The sequence below is a fragment of the Glycine soja genome, chromosome 5 (genome assembly GCF_004193775.1).
Source record: "Glycine soja cultivar W05 chromosome 5, ASM419377v2, whole genome shotgun sequence".
In the NCBI taxonomy this organism is placed as follows: domain Eukaryota; kingdom Viridiplantae; phylum Streptophyta; class Magnoliopsida; order Fabales; family Fabaceae; genus Glycine; species Glycine soja.
Window position 1 is genome coordinate 17,637,080 of NC_041006.1, and position 16,546 is coordinate 17,653,625.

At 34.8% G+C, this 16,546-nt stretch overlaps 2 protein-coding genes across 2 annotated transcripts; both read left to right on the forward strand.

The window, feature by feature from the left end:
* The first annotated feature begins 5,780 nt into the window (after positions 1-5,780).
* On the forward strand, positions 5,781-9,732 carry LOC114411186 (somatic embryogenesis receptor kinase 1-like). The gene is made up of 7 exons (XM_028374940.1): positions 5,781-5,809; positions 6,480-6,623; positions 7,648-7,719; positions 7,816-7,887; positions 7,968-8,080; positions 8,464-9,185; positions 9,302-9,732. The coding sequence occupies exons 1-6, from the start codon at positions 5,781-5,783 to the stop codon at positions 8,640-8,642; spliced, it is 609 nt and encodes a 202-aa protein (XP_028230741.1). The 3' UTR covers positions 8,643-9,185; positions 9,302-9,732.
* A 691-nt stretch (positions 9,733-10,423) lies between these two features.
* Positions 10,424-11,766, forward strand: LOC114411501 (N-terminal acetyltransferase A complex auxiliary subunit NAA15-like). The gene is made up of 3 exons (XM_028375161.1): positions 10,424-10,871; positions 11,306-11,384; positions 11,588-11,766. Exons 1-3 carry the CDS (start codon positions 10,821-10,823, stop codon positions 11,716-11,718), a joined length of 261 nt encoding a protein of 86 aa, XP_028230962.1. The 5' UTR covers positions 10,424-10,820; the 3' UTR covers positions 11,719-11,766.
* The last annotated feature ends 4,780 nt before the right edge of the window (positions 11,767-16,546 follow it).

Sequence of the window (16,546 nt, forward strand, 5' to 3'; positions counted from 1 at the left end):
CATTCTGGTTCAGAAAGCATAACGGGTGACAAAACATACAAGACCAAAACAAAACTCTTGAATTATAATCTTCTGATTTTATCCGATTGAACAATTTTGGTTGAACCCCGAAATTTAATTCAATCTGAAAGTGCTATACACGACTTCAAATTTATCCAGTATCATCTCGATTTTCAAATTAACCAACAGGAAGCATGTCAAGTATTACACTGTTTGAAACTTTTTTTTATATGCTTCTCTGCGTATATTTCAGTTTCTGTTTCTGTAAAGTGTATGCAATGCTCAGCTGAAAACATAGTTGGACTTGGAGTCTTTGTTATTTTTGTCATGTTTCGTATGCTCAGTTGAAAACATAATTGGACTTGGAGTCTTTATTATTTTTGTCATGTTTCATTTTTTTTCCTTTTCTTTTTGAGGGCTTAATGAGATTAAAATTGATTTAATTATTTGGTCTCTATAACCGCATAATCTTTACCTTTTATCTCTGTACCTAGAAATTACTAGTTTTTAATCCCTACACATACATTTTAACACATTCAATTTCCTGTACCTACACTTTTTAGTTCCCACTGGCCACTGTTACATTTTAGTTCATTTTAGTACCCACAATTTTTGGACGATAGGGACTAAATTGGATTAAAAAAATGGTATGTTTAGGAACTAAAATGAGTCAGTTTTGGAAAAAATGTATGTTCAGAGACTAAAAATGTAAAGATTGTGCTAATATTGCGATTAAATGAATAATTAAACCATTAAAAATTATAAGAGAGGTCATAGTTTTAATTAACGATTTCAAAACTGTTTGGAACTCATGCATGGTTTATTGGTGATGCAGTGCCGGTGATCATTGTCCATACATCATTTAAGTCATGTCCATACAGGCGAAAAATGTGGGATTCTATCGAGTCCTTTCACTTGTAAGTGGCCGGTGTTTCTTTGGATGAATTGCTGCCATGTTTTTGTGATCATTAAAGTTGCTTCTTTTTTTCGTTTGACATTGCAGGCAAAACCTGAGGCTGGAAAATTAATGATTGGTATAGTGGCTCTATTGATTGCAGCCACATCAAGTATATTGCTTGTATGCTTCTTTTACTACCTCCTTCTTCCTGTACCTCTCATACACACAGTTACTAAAATTTCTATCAGCATGTATCTAGTTATTTGCTGTCACCATTGTTGGATGTAAGATAATTGATGCAGCAAAAATTTGGTGGGAAGATAATTGACATTGTCTCAAGGGAAATGCAAACTCCAGAGGAGAAAGATGAAGCTTTGAATGCTGTTAAGAACACCATACTAGAAATCTTTCTAATCGTTGTCTTTGGGTATGATCCTTGCTTGAGTACCTTCCAAATTAATCAGACATAGTTTTATCTAGGAGTAGTTATGAACTTAAGACCTCAGATCCATCACATTAATTTTAGGAGTGAGATCTATGTTTCTTTTTTTTTTATGGAATCTAGTAACATGACTAGAAAAACTATTATTTTTTTACTGTAGAAAAAAAGTTATCAGTATTTCATAGATGTTCAATTAGTCACATTTGTCGTTTGGCTTCTAGCGTAAGCAGTGGTATTTTTTGCGGCAGCACTTGAAGAGAAAGAAGTTGCAGATATTGCAAGTGAGAAAATCAATAGTGTTTTTTGTACTAATTTTTTCTTATTATAATATAGTTTTAAGTTAGTTAGTTGACACAATGATTCCACTATGTAGAAAACCCAAACGTAGTGATGCAATCCTACCCCCCAAAGGCATTGGATAGAAAACTCCAAGAAGATTGAGTCAGAGATGCAAGAGAAGGCCATAGGGTTCTCATGAGCCTTAGGATAGATTTTGGGCCCATGAGCTAAGTGTGAGCCCACTTATCTTTGTACATATTAGATTAAGGTTTCATTATTTTTTGGGCCTTGTATTTAGGGCTCAATAATGTAGGTAGGGTACCCTAGAAATATAAGGTTTTTCAGCCCTTGTATTTTAGGGCACCTAGACTAGTTTTTGTATTAGGGGTAGTTTTGTAATTTCACATGCATTAAGTGAATATTTGATGTGTGTGTTGGGAAATAAATTTAATTGAATTGGGAGAAGGCCAATCCAATTAAATTTTAGAGGGAGAGGTGAGCATTTGCTTGCTACACCCCATTACCACATCACATAATCACACTTTGTGCATGTCCTTCGTACTTTACATGCCACATGACACCTAAGAACACTTAGTGGGAAATCTTAGACTTGATCTTGGATTAGTGGGCTGAACCATAGCTAAAATTCACTAATCATAATTTGTGAAATTTTGGCTCCACAAGTCAGCTCCACAAATTCAATTTCAAATTCAAGTGAAATTTGAATAGAAATTCAAATTTCCCTCCAATTTTGTGTGACACTTAGGCTATAAATAGAGGCCATGTGTGTTCATTTTTTGAACTTTGATCATTTGAGAATTACACTTCAAAGTTCAGACCTCATTTGAGGCACAAAATTTCGTGCTCCTTCTCTCCCTCCACTCATCTTCTCCTACCTTCAAGCTCTTATCCATGACTTCCTATGGCGGTAAGCTGCTTCTTGACTCATCTTCTCCTTGAAGTGGCGTCTCCGATCATCTTTTTTCCATCTCCATTTCGTTGCCATTGATCTTCAAGAAGCAAATAACTCCATTGATGAAGAAGATCCAAGGCCTACAAGCTCCACATGGAGCTACATCATGTGGTATCAAGAGCATCTTCGTCTAGGTGATGTTCTTTTGCTTCCTCTATCTTTTTTTCGGTCAATTCACTTTAACTCCTTGTTCTTCATCTTATTCTCCATGTATATCCTTCATCGTCTTGTGGTTTGGTATTGTTCAAAGTATATTCAAAAAAATAAACTGATTAAATCTTAGATCTACACTTGTTCTTGCATTTCTATGGTTCAAATTTTATAGATCTACTCTTGAATCATGTTTTTGTGTTGATTTTAGGTTCTATCATTTTTCAGTCATAATATTCTTGTGTTGAAACTTTAGATCTAAATTTTCTTCCAAAATATTGATTAGAAAAAAAAACACAAAAATCTAATTGTAAATCACTTAATCCATGTTGTCTTAGAGTCATATTTAGTCATAATAATTGTCACATTATGTTCTAAGTTTGTGTTGAATTTTATTTTGTTGATTGAATTCTAGATACATTTGTTCATGTATTCTTGTCATTCTTAGCCTATATTTTGAATTTTGAGTCTAATTCATGCCTGTTATTTAATTCATAACGTGTTCTAAATCAATTCCTTAAAGTAGTTTTGTTGTTGAACTTTGTTTTGTTTTCTAAGTTTCCTATATGATGCCTATGAAGAAATTGAGTTGTGGTGCTGAGTTGTGGCTGGATTTGTTAATCAAAATAAGTCTTAAGCTCTCTTGAATTCTGTTATTCAAGACAATTGAGCCGAAGCAAACATAAATTGTAATTATCCAAGCTTTAAGCAACATAAACACTACTCTTGATTTCTAGGTTGAAATTGCTGGTGCTGGCAGCTTGAATATACGAACTTGTAAAAATTACTCGAAATTGGTCACTGCAAATTTTGAGCTGAACGTATTATTAAATTTTCTAGACATATAGACCAAAATTAGAAAAAAAGAACCAATTCAATTGGATAAAAGGAAAAAATAAGAAAAATCACACAAGTTGGCAGAAAAATCAGTGTCCAGAAAAAAAAGTGAAAGGGAAGTGTGCTTGTTGTTTTGGCTTGAAATTTGATTTGTAATTGGTGCCTATTTTATACCAATCTTAGTTCTGAAATTTCAATTAAAAATTAATGTGAAAACATGTGCCAAAATTAGAGGTTTCTTGAGTTTTTTTTTACTCTACTCTAGAGCCATTCTAGGTTTCTCTTTGAGTCCTAGCTTGCTTTTGTGTGCTTTTCATTCCTTTAATTGTTTAATAATCCTTGAAAATTTTTCTTGTTAAAACTCTATTGGTTTAGCTTTCATTTCATTTTTTGGTCTTTGGTTATTGCTTGTCTCTTTGTTTCCTTGTTTGTGAGTTGCCATATAGGGAATTGGAAAGAAGGATTGGTGCCATCCCTAGAAGAATTTGAGTCAAGAAGCAAGGGGTCAACCACCTTAAGAGCTATTGGACTAAGAAGCACTCCAAATTGAGTGAATCACCAAAGAGAGAACAACAACCAAAATTGAGGACCATTTTGTAATTTTATAATTGGCAATTTACTTACCTTTATTGCTTTCAAGTTTTGTAACAAAAAGGCCTTTCATTGGAAGTGTGTTGGGAGCCTCCAATAGGTTTCCAAACTTCCATTGCTGTGTAATAATTTTAGGCAATTTTTCCTTAGGATAGTGAGTGTTTTGTTGGGAACCTTAAATGTGGTCATCTAAACACTCCTAGGATCCAACTAGTTTACATTTCTTGCACTTTAATTTCTTGTTTACTTTCATAGCTTATTTTCTTTACTAGTCACACCTAGTTTATCTTGTCATTACATAATACTTTCTTCTTGCTTATCACGCTTATCTTGAGTTATTTTGAACCCTAAATTTTACCTTTTGCAAACCCTCAACAAGCACTACTACAAAAGTGCCTTTTCACATCGCCATATCTACATCGGTTATAAAAAAACCGATGTAGTAAATGACACGATGACATTTTTGAAAATAAAGCAAACTTTTTTAATCCAACTACAATGGTTTTTATAAAACCGCCTTCGATGTGAATGTTACGAAGACGGTTTTATAAAAACCGTCTTTGTTAGTCGACCTAACTACTACGATTTTTAAAAACTGTATTTGATCAAAGTTATAAAATTTTTAATTATTTTATTTATTTAAGTTTTCCCTCTAAATTAATAAAATATATTATACAAAATGTAGCCAACAACAATGCAAGTTCACAACCCTAACGTGAAGGTCATCGTCGCTCCCAAGGCCTCCACGATCCCTGTCGTGCCAGAGTCAAGACATAGCATCGTGAACAGGGAGAAAGCTTATGTTTCAGTTTTTTTATCATTGTTATGCACTGCATTGTGTTATCATATCCCTTTCCTTTTTCTCTTCTCCTTGGCTCCTAATCGAGGTCCCTAGGCCAACGCCATTGTAGGTCCTAGTTTGTTTATATAGATGAATGTTAGCAGTTAGTATGTTATATTAGATGGTTTCATGGGAGAAAGAGTGAGATTCAATAGGGTTTTCTGTTCATTGATAAGGTTCAGAGGGAAAGAAGTATATATAAATATAGATATATAACAACAGACATGCTATGTGCTGTTCTGTCTTGAGCTTGACGGGTTAAGTGAAATTTGGTGCTTAATTATGCAAAGAAACCAACTTTGGATGGCCAAGGTGAGAAATCTAGTGATGCTGAGACACCCAACAAGAGCAAAGTCCAAAATCAAAATGGTGGAAAATATTCTGCCTCAAGTTTGGAATCTAAAAGCTTCAACAAGCTTCTGGTACTTGGTTTATAAGGAACAATTTAGGTTCCCTTGTGGGTTTTTTATTTTATTTATTTTTCTTGCATTGTTGTTGAATGTCTGATTGAGTTCATTAATTTAACTACTGGTTTGAGGATAGGAAGGGGTGGTTTTTGTGCTTTCAGGGTTTGTGAATCCGGAGAGGGGCATGTTGAGGCCATGAGCTATGGAAATGGGAGCAGAATATAAGCCTGATTGGAACTCTGATTGCACTCTCTTAATGATCAATATTGGTCCTCAAATCTCTAAGGTTATGGTTATTTTCATGATTTATTCTCACTTTTTAAAGTTGTTTCCTCTCTATAGCAAGTCATTCAGCTTTTACAATGCAGACTTTTGGTGGTAAGGTTTATATGTAAGACATTGAACTTGATAAATGCATGTTATTATTCAAAATAATCATAAAAAATTTCTGTAACTGGTGAGTTTATCTAAGGCTTTTGAAGCATGATGAAGTTGTAACATTATAGCCTTTATAATTGGCCAATAAGAACCATGGCATGGGGGCAGGGACAAGCACGCTTTTTATAAGAGATTCTCTCAAGGGGATCTTTATTCCTTTCTTCTGTCGTGATTGTTTGTTTTTGACTCTACATGATGATGTATTGCTTCACACTTTTATGTTAGGAGGGAAGGGGGAGTTGAGGGTTGGTCTCGATTCTTGAGAATGCACTAGTCTCTATTTGTCTGTACACTGTTGACTGTGGATTATTGAGAAGCTATCTAAATTGAAAATGTATTTGGCTAAGGGTAGTTTGACTAGCATTATAATTGTGCATAGGTTCTCTTTGGTTATGCTATCTATTTGAGTTTGTGAGATTCAACCGTTGCATTTGACTTGATCAGAAGTTTCTTAAAGAGGTAATCCAAGGCCTCCTGTGTTTTGGGATTACATGGATCATATTCTAAATGTACTATTATAAGGAGCCTTGAAACAAATCTGGTAGCTAAATGCTAATTTTACAAAATATTAATTTGGATATCTGATATCTTCATATTTTTATGTAATTTATTTTTCATAATAGGGAACTTTACAGCAATAACATTAGTGGACCAATTCCAAATGACTTGGGGAATCTTACTAACTTGGTGAGCTTGGATCTGTATCTAAACCGTTTCAGTGGACCTATCCCAGAGTCATTGGGCAAGTTGTCAAAATTGTGTTGTCTGTGAGTATACTTATTGATAGTGGAAATTCATAAGAAATTATTTTTATTCTGAATTTAATTATTTACCATCAGTATACTTTGTTTGCATTATGATTTATGAACAACTCCCATTAGTGTATATGAAAAAATGAATATGCCAAAGTGCCTTCTTGAGTTAAAATATTGAAACTGAGATGATAAAACAAAACAAATTCTTATGGGTTATAATAAAGAATTTAATTTTCATACATTATCAGTGTAACGATTTCTGCAGTGTCAATCAATTAGAAATTAGAAATTATCCTAGATATGACTTTTAAAGTAATTATTATAAAACTAAAAAAATTTTACCATACATGGCAAGCTATGATTAGATGACAATGTCAGTACATACCAATTAAATTCGATAATAAATCTAAAAATTAGATGAATTGCATCCAACTATGGTTTTGGTATGCATTTGCTGCAAATTATGTGTATTCTCTGTGGAGTTCTTTGAAACTTTAAATTTTTAAATCTATTATATGACAGTGAAAACATAAAACCAATCAAAATAAAATTGTTCTTTGTATGCAACATTCCAAACTGAAAACTAACCATTGATAAAACCAAAGGTGTCATCCTTTGTTCTAAATGCATATTGAAATACTAGGTTAGATTAGTTACTCATAAAAGGAACTTTCATTCTATTCCTATCTACCCAAAATTACTCCTTCACCCTCCCTTGCTCCAAAACATTTGATCTTCATTAATTAAAGCCTGTGCATTTGACTCGCCTTTTTATGCATACATTTTTTTTAGCTTTTCATGCATGTTTCTTTGAAATTTTTTTAAAAATACTATAAGAGTGAACCTGAAATGAAAAAGAGAGCTATTTTCACTTTGGTATGAATTGCTAATACTTTTTTGTCATGGTCATAGGGTAGAACTGTAAAAGCTCAGTATGGTGGTTTGTGCCTGTTGATGTGTGTATTCTTGTTTTTTTTGTATTACTATTGAATATAATTTCTAATGCCATTTTCCTAGTATGTTTGTCTAAGGATAGCCGGCTTAACGACACTAGCCTGACTGGTCTTATTCCCATGCCACTAAGTAATATTACAACTCTCCAAATGCTGTGAGCCAATTTACCTCAACACGTGGTTTATTTCTATTACACAATATTTTTATGCAAAGCTAATGTTTTGTTCTGAATATTTACTTTTAAATGTAGGGATTTGTCTAACAACCAACTATCAGGTGTGGTTCCCGATAGTGGCTCCTTCTCATTATTCACTCCTATCAGGTTTTTTGCTCAGATTTGAGATATTCTTGCATGCAGTGGTTCTGACTTGCAAACAATTTCTGAATGGAATGCCCTTGCAGTTTTAACAACAACTTGGACCTATGTGGCCCAGTCACTGGGCATCCTTGTCCCGGGTCTCCTCCATTTTCTCCTCCTCCCCCTTTTGTCCCACCATCCCCAATCTCAACTCCAGGTAACCTGGGCCATATTCCATCATACTTATTTTTGTACTTTTTATTGATTGAAATATAATTATAGCTCTTAATATGGTGTTTTTTATTTTTCTTTTTTCATTCAATGTTTTTGGACTCTTACTATCTCATGCTAGTGAGTTTGTTATATCAATTTACATAGACTTGTTCATTATCCATCATTACTGTGTATTGTATTGTTAATTTTTTAAGACTAAATTCATTAATGAATCCACTTGAGATAAAAACTCATTGGTCAGATATACATTTTAATAGGTCCAATCTCTATTTTTGCTACAACAACTTTACATTTATTTTGTATGTTCTTGGAAACCTCAAGATAAAAGAAGCACTATTGTTTCAACTTTCATTTGTTTGATTGCAGAAGGAAATAGTGCCACTAGTGCAATAGCTGGAGGAGTAGCTGCAGGTGTTGCTCTGTTATTTGCTGCTCCTGCAATTGTGTTTGCTTGGTGGCGTCGAAGGAAACCACAGGAGTTTTTCTTTGATGTGCCCAGTGAGCTACCCCATCCAATTCAATTGAATACTGTATTGGTTGAATAAATTAATTGGATGGAATTTGACTTACTTACATCTAATTACAAATGAAGAGGATCCTGAAGTACACCTTGGGCAGCTTAAGAGGTTCTCATTACGATAACTGCAAGTTTCAACAGATACTTTCAACAATAAGAACATTCTTGGAAGGGTAGGATTTGGTAAGGTTTACAAAGGATGTTTGACTGATGGTTCACTGGTTGGTGTGAAAAGATTGAAAGAGGAGCGCATGCCTGGTGGGGAGCTTCAGTTTCAGACTGAAGTAGAGATGATTAGCATGGTTGTGCACCGAAATCTCCTCCATTTACGTGGGTTCTGTATGACTCCTACTGAAAGGCTACTTATCCTTACATGTTGTTGAATGTTTTACTGTATGTCTTTATGGCCCCATTCCCATACCATTTATCTCCATCCAATTTCATATCTAATTTATCCTTCTTGTAAACCCTATTGGTGAGTGCAGAGAAGAAACCATCTGTACCCAAAAAATCATCGAAGCACATTGAAAGAGAACAGCCTTCAACATCAACTGCCTCTATAAAATCAAAGGTAAAAAGATGACAAGATGTTTTATAAGTGACAATTTAGGTTTCTAAATAACCTTTGTTTTATCTGCAAACAATTTGTTATAGAGTGTAGACTTTTATGTTTGCTGCATATTCCAGGGAAAAGACACTGATGTTGCTAGGAAATGCTTTGAGCCTTCGGAAGTGAAAAAGTGGGCCATTGATGATTTGAATAAAATAATTCAGTGGCTGCAAAGTCAAGAAGAAAAGGTTATGATCTTCCATTCCTGTATAAAAAGACTGTTTCTGTTCATTTTGGAGGTTACAATTTTCTTATTTGCATTTAGAACTTGCATAGAATCAGACGAAAGTGCAACAAAAGAGGTTTGCATTGGAATCAAATTCACTTGTTAGAAAAGCGTAGTATATCTGTTGTTCCCAATTAATTGTGCTTAGGGTTGATAGTTGTACTCTATATGAATCTAGACATCATGTAAATCATTTCAGCTAGATCCACGTGAGTTGACAAAAATAGCTACAGAGGGGATTCTAACATGTTTGCAAGATGCAATATGTTATTTAGAGGAAAAACAAGTAATGTACACATAGAAAATTGTTTATCACTCCTATTTGTTAGCAAGCAACTTTTCTGATATTTTGTTTCGATAGGGGGTGCTGGTATAGGTGAAAATTCCCCCTTCATAGAGACTAATTTTGTATGCAATCCTCTGTTTAAACTCTCCATTAGAATAAGCAGAGTATGTTGATAGATAAAGAGCAAAGTTATGTTATTATTTAAAATTCAATTGTATTTTAAGGGTGCACTTTTCACAAACATGTAAGACAAGGATTACCAGTATAATTTTTAAATTTTATTTTAAATACAATTGGTTATTATTGGAGTATTAATCACAATTTGTCTATCTTAGGAGGTATGAAGTCAGCTAATTGGGAAGCATAACAAACCACATACATTTTTTTTCTTGCATGAACACCAGTAGTACTTAGTAATTTCATTTCCTTATCCTTTTCATTCCAACATTTTTCTAAGTGCAACTAAGTTTTCTCTGCAACCTTTGTACACTTTATTTTATGATCCCAGATATAATGTATAATTCCTAACATTCCTAACACGTAGATTTGGCTAATGTATTGATTGAGTCAACACACTTAAAGTCACTAATAGTCTGTCGAGTTTACTTAGATTTTATAGAGTTTGCCCAGAGTCTATTAAAAAAAGAATTTACTCGTAGAGGACAAGTGGACTCATAAACTCGTAAGATTTAATGAGTAAATTTGAGAGTTTGATAACCACGTTTGAGACAATTAAATCCGATACAGCACACGAAAAGTTATGAGTGAGTGACCCATTATAGACCGACCCGAACCGCGACAGGTGTTGTAAATTAGTAATGTGGGTGAGTGTGGAAGTTAACTGCACGCAGGCACAATGTTCTTGTGTAGTAAATATTATTTTTAGAAGAAACCAAATAAAAAAAGAAAAAAGGAAATATAGGAGCAATAGCACGTAGTGGTTCGGTTCCTTGCTTCTTGTTGACAATAGGGTTGAACTTGCACTTCACGCACATGCCATCCACAACACAACTGAACCCTTTCTCTTTCTTCTTCGTTTCCGCCAAAACACATACTCTCATTCTTAGTCTCTGCCACCGCTAAAATGGGTGCTTTTCTTCCTCCAAAAGAGGCCAACCTCTTCAAGCTTATTGTTGTAAGCTTCCTCTCTCTCTCTCTCTCTCTCTCTCTCTCAAATTTTATGCTCGGTCCAATTTCAATCACTTTCTCTTGCTTCCGTGATTGCTTCTTCTCCATCTCAAAACCCTAGATTCTCTTCTTATTCCTTTATTTCTTTGCTGACAATCCAGTCTAGACTTTATAGAAATTAAATGTAAAAAAATCAGAGCATTCAGGATTGACTATAGTGATTTGTGAGGAGGTTCACCGTTGTGTTGTATTTCAACTCTTCTGCAAGTTAGAGCGGGATTAGAATTTCCCGAACTTTTGCGTGTTTTGAATTTATTTGCATTCTCTCTATGTTCTTTTTTTTTCCTTTCTCCTCGCGGCTATGGGAAGTAGGAATGAAGTTTGAACTGCTCTCACATGGACTATGGATGAGATTGATTTTACTTGTTTGCATTGCTGCAGAAATCCTATGAAACCAAACAATACAAAAAGGGCCTCAAAGCAGCCAATACCATTTTGAAAAAATTTCCTGACCATGGAGGTATAACTTTTTAGTACTTGTTTGGCCATGCCTTTTCTTTCTTGTCGGGATATTTTATTTTCTCTTAAATGAGTAACATAAAAAATGATATTTTTTTTTTTACTTACAGCAGTTGTTTTTCTCTTTCCATTTTTAATTATTTTTGTTTCTTTGTGTTTTTTCTTCTTCTTATTTATGTGTCTGTTCCCCCTTCTGGTTGATAGAAACTTTATCAATGAAGGGTTTGACATTAAATTGCATGGATCATGGTGTAGCTCCATGTAGAGCTTGTAGGCCTTGGATCTTCTTCATCAATGGAGCCCTTTACTTCTTTAAGATCATGGCAGTGGAATGAAGAAGGAAGAAAGATGATTAGAGACGCCACTTCAAGGAGAAGATGAGTCAAGAAGAAGCTCACCACCATAGGAAGCCATGGATAAGAGCTTGAAGGTAGGAAAAGATGAGTAGAGGGAGAAGGAGAGAAGGAGTACGAATTTTTGTGCCTCTAAAGAGGTATAGACTTTGAAGTTTAATTCTCAAATGATCAAAGTTGAAAAATGCACACACATTGCCTCTATTTATAGCCTAGGTGTCAATCAAAATTGGAGGGAAATTTGAATTTCTATTCAAATTTCACTTGAATTTGAAATTGAATTTATGGACCCAAATTTTGGAGCCAAAATTTCACTAATTACTATTAGTGAATTTTAGCTATGGTTCAGCCCACTAATTCAAGATCAAGTCCAAGATTCTCCACTAAGTGTGCTTAGGTGTCATGAGGCATGTAAAGCATGAAGTACATGCACAAAGTGTGACAATATGATGTGACAATGGGGTGTAGCAAGAAAATGCTCACCTCCCCCTCTAAAATTTAATTGGATTGGGCTTCTCCCAATTCAATTAAATTTATTTCCAACCACACACATCAAATATTCACTTAATGCGTGTGAAATTACAAAACTACCTTTAATACAAAAACTAGTCTAGGCACCCTAAAATAAAAGGGCTGAAAAATCCTACATTTCTCGGGTACCTTACCTATATTATGGAGCCCTAAATACAAGTCCAAAAAATAATGAAACCTTAATCAAATATGTACAAAGATAAGCGGGCTCATACTTAGCCCATGGGCCCAAAATCTACCCTAAGGCTCACGAGAACCCTAGGGCCTTCTCTTGCATCTCTGACCCAATCTTCTTGGAGTCTTCTATCCAATGTCGTTGCGGTGTAGGATTGCATCATTCCCTCCCCCTTGAAAAAGATTTGACCTCAAATCCCGAGGTTCTTGAAACTCTGGGCTTTTTTCTTCAACACCTGTAAAAAGAAAAAAAAACATTAGTATTAGTGGTGTTTGGTATGTTGAAGTAAGATAAGATCTGAAAACTAATTTCTTGGGCATCTTCCCATGAAGGAACATGGTTCCTCACCAACTCAAAGAGTGGTGCTACAAGTATAGAAAAATATGGGACAAACCTTTTGTAAAAGTTTGTTAAGTCATGGAAGCCCTAAATGTTTCATATACTTGGTGGAGTAGGTCACTCAGGAATGACCTTTATTCTCTTAGGGTTCAAGGAAACCCCTTGATCACTTTTTAAAAAATTAAGAAAAGTAATGCAATAAAACATACCTTTTTCTATATTTTCATGCTGATTATTCCTACCAAAAAGTATGACAAACCTAAGGTGTCCCATATGAGTACCTAATTTTGTATTGAAACTAAAAATAAGAACAAACCTATCTAATGAGTCCCTATGTACACAAATCATGAAGATGTTGGGTGCACGAGTGATTTTACAAAAGAGGGTTGCACCACTCAAAACATTCATCATACCACCTATTTTAGGGATTTAGTGCCTAATAATACCTATTTTGGGCACCAACAAAGCACAAGGATTTAAGCTCTTGCAAACCAAACCCTCATCCAACAACTCCTTTACTTGAGGAATAAACTCAAGCCTAAGAGATGTGGCAATGCTAACAAGTGTCTTTTTACAAAGGAGAAAATGTGGAGGTTGTCTAAGAGTGGAAATTTATTTAAATTTTTTCTTTATTTTAAAATGCCTTTCCTTCTTAGCTAATCTCTTGGAGGAGACACTTACCTCCTTACACTCCTCCTTAACCATTAAAGATTGTCCCTTTTCTTGGGGGTAGATCTCTTCACTAGATTCTTCCCCTTTTGCTTCTTCTCTTTCACTAGAGAAAGGTGAAGTAGTAGCCTCATCTTGGCTACTATAAATGTCTTGGCCCCTCATAATCATGGTTTTCTTGGTGGGGCATTAAGAAGTAATGCGTCCTCTTCCAAGACATTTAAAGCACTTCATGGAGCTAGTCTTCTCTTGCATACTAGCCTTAAGGGGTTGCTTTTCTATTGTCTTCCCCTTATCATCTTTGGGCTTAGAAGGTGTCACCCCTAAGATGCCTTGACCTTGGTCTTTCTTTGGATAAGAGTGAGAGCCATAAGATTTTGAAGTAGACTTCCTTTTAAGTTGTTGCTCTACCCTTATTTCCAAATATAAGTTAGCCTCTACATTGTCCTTCCCATGGAAGTATGAGAGGTTAATGTTAGCCTCTTGAGGCTTTCTTTCCTTTTCTCTCCCATGGGAGTGAGGTCTAAGATGTGACCTATGCCTTCCTTCATGATAGTCACGAAGTTCTTCACGTAGGCTCTTGCAAGAGTTTATGACTACTATAGGAGGCATGTTTTTCTTTTCTTAACTCTTTTAGTATTTTCCTTCTTTCTTCTTCCCTTATTTGTTCCCTCTCATCTTGATTTATTTTTACCCTCTCTTTTCCTTTTTCTTTTCTTTCTAGTTTTTCTTTCCATAACTTGAGGGAACTTAACTCATCTAAGATTCTAGATAGAGGGTCCTTATGTGGAAGAAAAGCTACCATGATGATTCACCAAGATGTTTTAATGATGCCAAAGCTCAAAGAGTTGTTTCAAGATTAAAGAATCAAGCATTCAAGATTCCACTCAAAGATTCAAGAATCAAATGAAGAAATCAAGAAGCATCAAGCCAAGTCAAAGTAGGTAGTAAGAAGTATTTTTCAAAAAACATCAAATAACACACTCTTTGTTTGAAAAAGGATTTTCTGAAGAAAGGAAAATTCTGCAAAAACAAAAACTGTGCTATCCGTCTATTTTTCTCTTCTTCTTTCCTTCTCCCTCTTGCCAAAAGAATTTAAAGAACTAACCGTTTGAGAATTCTTTTGATTCCCTAAACAAAGAATTCAAAGAACTAACCGTCTGAGAATTCTTTGCCCACACACTGAATTCAAAGAACTAACCGTCTGAAAATTCTTGGCCCACACACTGAATTCAAAGAACTAACCGTCTGAGAATTCTGTGTAAGAAGCGGGTAGCTTCTTGGTTGTAATAGTGAACACATGGGAGGGTACATCCTTTGTGGTTCGCTTCAAGTAGAGGGTACATTTACTTGGTTGTTCAAAGAGAACAAGGGAGGGTACATCCTTTGTGGCTCTTAGCATGTAAAGGATTTTACAAGGTTATTGGAAATCTCAAGAACTGTGGGTTGCTTGGGGACTGGATGTAGGCACGGGTCGTTGCCGAACCAGTATAAAACTTGTGTTTGCTTTCTTCTTCCCTACGCTCTTTACTTTTCCGCTGTGCATTTTTTATTTCAGTTTTATTTTGTCTAAGTTATTGTTTCTGTTCTTTACTTTCTCATAACCTAGTAGTAAAGCATAATTGAATCTAGTATCATTAAGAAGGATAAATTTTAATTAGTCAAGACACATTCATAATTAATTCAACCCCCCCTTCTTAATTATTCTGAGGCCACTTGTTCCAACACCTTATGACTAGTACCCTCACCATTAACACTAGATGAATGATGACTCATGTTGGTTCCTAAGTTCTGCTTCTTTCTTGTTGGGGGTTTGTAAAAAAGGTAAAAGCTAAGGTTCCAAAAGAACTCAAGATAAGCGTGATAAGAAAGAAGAAAGCACTATGAAATAACAAGATAAACTAGGTGTGGCTAGTAAAGAAAATAAATTATGAAAGTAAACAAGAAATTAAAGTGAAAGAAATGTAAACTAGGTGGATCCTAATGTGGAAGCAAAGCTTTCCAAGTTTATTTTGGTGATGCCAAAGACTCTAGTAAAGAATCAAGAATCAAGCAAGTTTCAAGAATAAAAGAGTCGTTCAATCAAGAATCAAGTTTCAAGATATGCAAGAACTTAAAGAAAAATATCAAGATAAGTATAAAAAAAAATTTTCTAAAGAAAAGATTGAATAGCACAATTTGTCCAAAAGAATTTTTCAAAGAAAAATATTTTATCAGAGTTTTTACTCTCTGGTAATCGATTACCAGAAGCCCAAACAGTTTAATAACTATTTTACAAAGTAGTAATCGATTACCATGGGTGTAACATCCCATTTTTTTCATAAATAAATTTAAAAAGTTTTTTAGTAAAAATAATAAAAATAAATAAATAGAGTAAATAATAGGTCGTAAATGTCCCTAGCTATAAATAACAACATGCTAGGTTTTTCAGACTGACTCCTCAGCCTCCTCTGCCTCTCATTTTCGTTTTTCCCCTTCACCTCTCAAAACCCTTTCTTTTTCCCGCACCCCACAAAATCTGTCTCAGAAAAACAATGATCTCAGACTCATTCACCGTTGGATCGTCATGAAATTTGAGTACCACGTTCACAACCAAATTTCGAGCATTCTGACCGTTTGGAATTGCAAAATTATGTTTGCAATTAGAGGAAAACCCTTCGCATTGTAGCTTTTTATTTTCCCGCAGAAACCCAAAATTGTCTCGGTAAAACTACGATCCCAGTTTTGTTAACCGTTGGATTTTCATGAAATTTAGATATGTTGTTCGAAATGAAATTTCTCACACTCTCACCGTTGGGATTTCCGAGATAATATTTGTGGTGGGAGAAAAAGGAATCTCATGAAGACAGTACAAGCGGAGGCTTCAATCTCTTCTCTGTCTCTCTGATGTTCGAGAATTCTATCGGAGCAGTCGGAGAAAAAACTTGAGGAATCTCAGGAAACCGCTATAGATGCCGTTATCGTTGTCGGAAGACACGTGAGTCCGCTCAGAGGTAAGGGATGAGTTATTCACAGTTGGGGATTAGTGAGAACATGTGTAGGGATCCTTAGAGATATAAATTAGAATGAGTTTTTGGGTGTTTTCACAATTTTCAT

Coding starts and splice junctions, on each gene's coding strand:
- LOC114411501 (XM_028375161.1), top strand. CDS start 10,821: ATGGGTGCTTTTCTTCCTCCAAAAGAGGCCAACCTCTTCAAGCTTATT. Junction 10,872..11,305: donor ACCTCTTCAAGCTTATTGTT/GTAAGCTTCCTC, acceptor GCATTGCTGCAG/AAATCCTATGAAACCAAACA. Junction 11,385..11,587: donor AAAATTTCCTGACCATGGAG/GTATAACTTTTT, acceptor TCTGGTTGATAG/AAACTTTATCAATGAAGGGT.
- LOC114411186 (XM_028374940.1), top strand. CDS start 5,781: ATGCAGACTTTTGGTGGTAAGGTTTATAT. Junction 5,810..6,479: donor TTTGGTGGTAAGGTTTATAT/GTAAGACATTGA, acceptor TTTTCATAATAG/GGAACTTTACAGCAATAACA. Junction 6,624..7,647: donor TTGTCAAAATTGTGTTGTCT/GTGAGTATACTT, acceptor GTCTAAGGATAG/CCGGCTTAACGACACTAGCC.